Below are 1,004 nucleotides of genomic sequence, written 5' to 3'. Positions count from 1 at the left end.
TATCTTATAAACATTTATTTCACTTATAACACTACAGAATAAAGGGAATGTCAAAGTCTTCTAAAGACAATTCATACTGTAATTGGAAGACATTTCATACAAACAAAATACCTTAACACGATTAATAATACAGGCTAAAAAAAACAATAAAAAACAACATTGCATTTTATAAAACATTATTCGAGAATAAGAGACTCATACAGATCTATAATTGTAAAAGATATGAAAAACTATTTGTAATAGTGTATGCATTTTAATTTATTTCTGGAATAAAAAGTGCCAAGCACAAATATCTATATTTTATTACTTTTTATTATTGAAACTGATTGTTTCACAATCATAGATACATCTGTACAATGTTTTAGTATTCGAATTTTTAATGGTGGAACAATCGAAGGTTCGTGTGTGCCAGCGTGATTTTGTGTTCATTGCAGGCCTCAATAACTTCTTGGTCGTTGTTCGAACCAGCTGGACTGCCGATGTATTCCACACCAACCTGTATATATTTAATTTAGGCATTATAATTTATTAATAGATAAATACATTGAATAGAGTAAGGGCGCTAACTCTTCTTTTCCTCACCCATTCCAGTCCATTCCTTATTTCCAGTCATTTATCCTTTACTTTTCCCTTGCCTCATAAAAGCGGGCAGCGCATTACTGAGGCATTACCTATTGCGACTGTTCATGGGCGGTGGTGATTGCTTACCATCATGCGAACCACCAGCTCAGTTGCCCATGGAGATATGTCCATAGGGTTGCCAGAGTACTTAATACAATTTTTTATCATCAATAAGTATTTATTATCTATATACTATAAAAATTGTACAATAGTTCGACACTTAATGACATTTAAAGCAACACCCAGTTAGATGTAAAATTTAATTATAGTCAACCAGAAAATCCGAAGGGTAATACATGACTTAATTATTTATTTATTTATTTATTTATTTATTCTTTATTGTGCACTTAATTAACATTAAAGACAAAGAAAGGAGACAAATA

General features: G+C 31.0%; 1 protein-coding gene across 1 annotated transcript in view; it reads right to left on the bottom strand.

Annotated features, from left to right (window-relative positions):
- LOC119840363 (bifunctional purine biosynthesis protein ATIC) overlaps positions 1-1,004 on the bottom strand; it is a 10,923-nt gene continuing 9,919 nt past the window's right edge. The window contains exon 11 of the mRNA XM_038366948.1: positions 1-496. Within this exon, the coding sequence (XP_038222876.1) occupies positions 377-496 (120 nt within the window). The 3' untranslated portion in view covers positions 1-376. The remainder of the gene's footprint in view (positions 497-1,004) is intronic.

The sequence above is a fragment of the Zerene cesonia genome, chromosome 6, assembly GCF_012273895.1.
Source record: "Zerene cesonia ecotype Mississippi chromosome 6, Zerene_cesonia_1.1, whole genome shotgun sequence".
Lineage (NCBI taxonomy): Eukaryota > Metazoa > Arthropoda > Insecta > Lepidoptera > Pieridae > Zerene > Zerene cesonia.
Note: the sequence above shows the minus strand (reverse complement) of the source record. Positions and strands in the feature narration are given on the sequence as shown.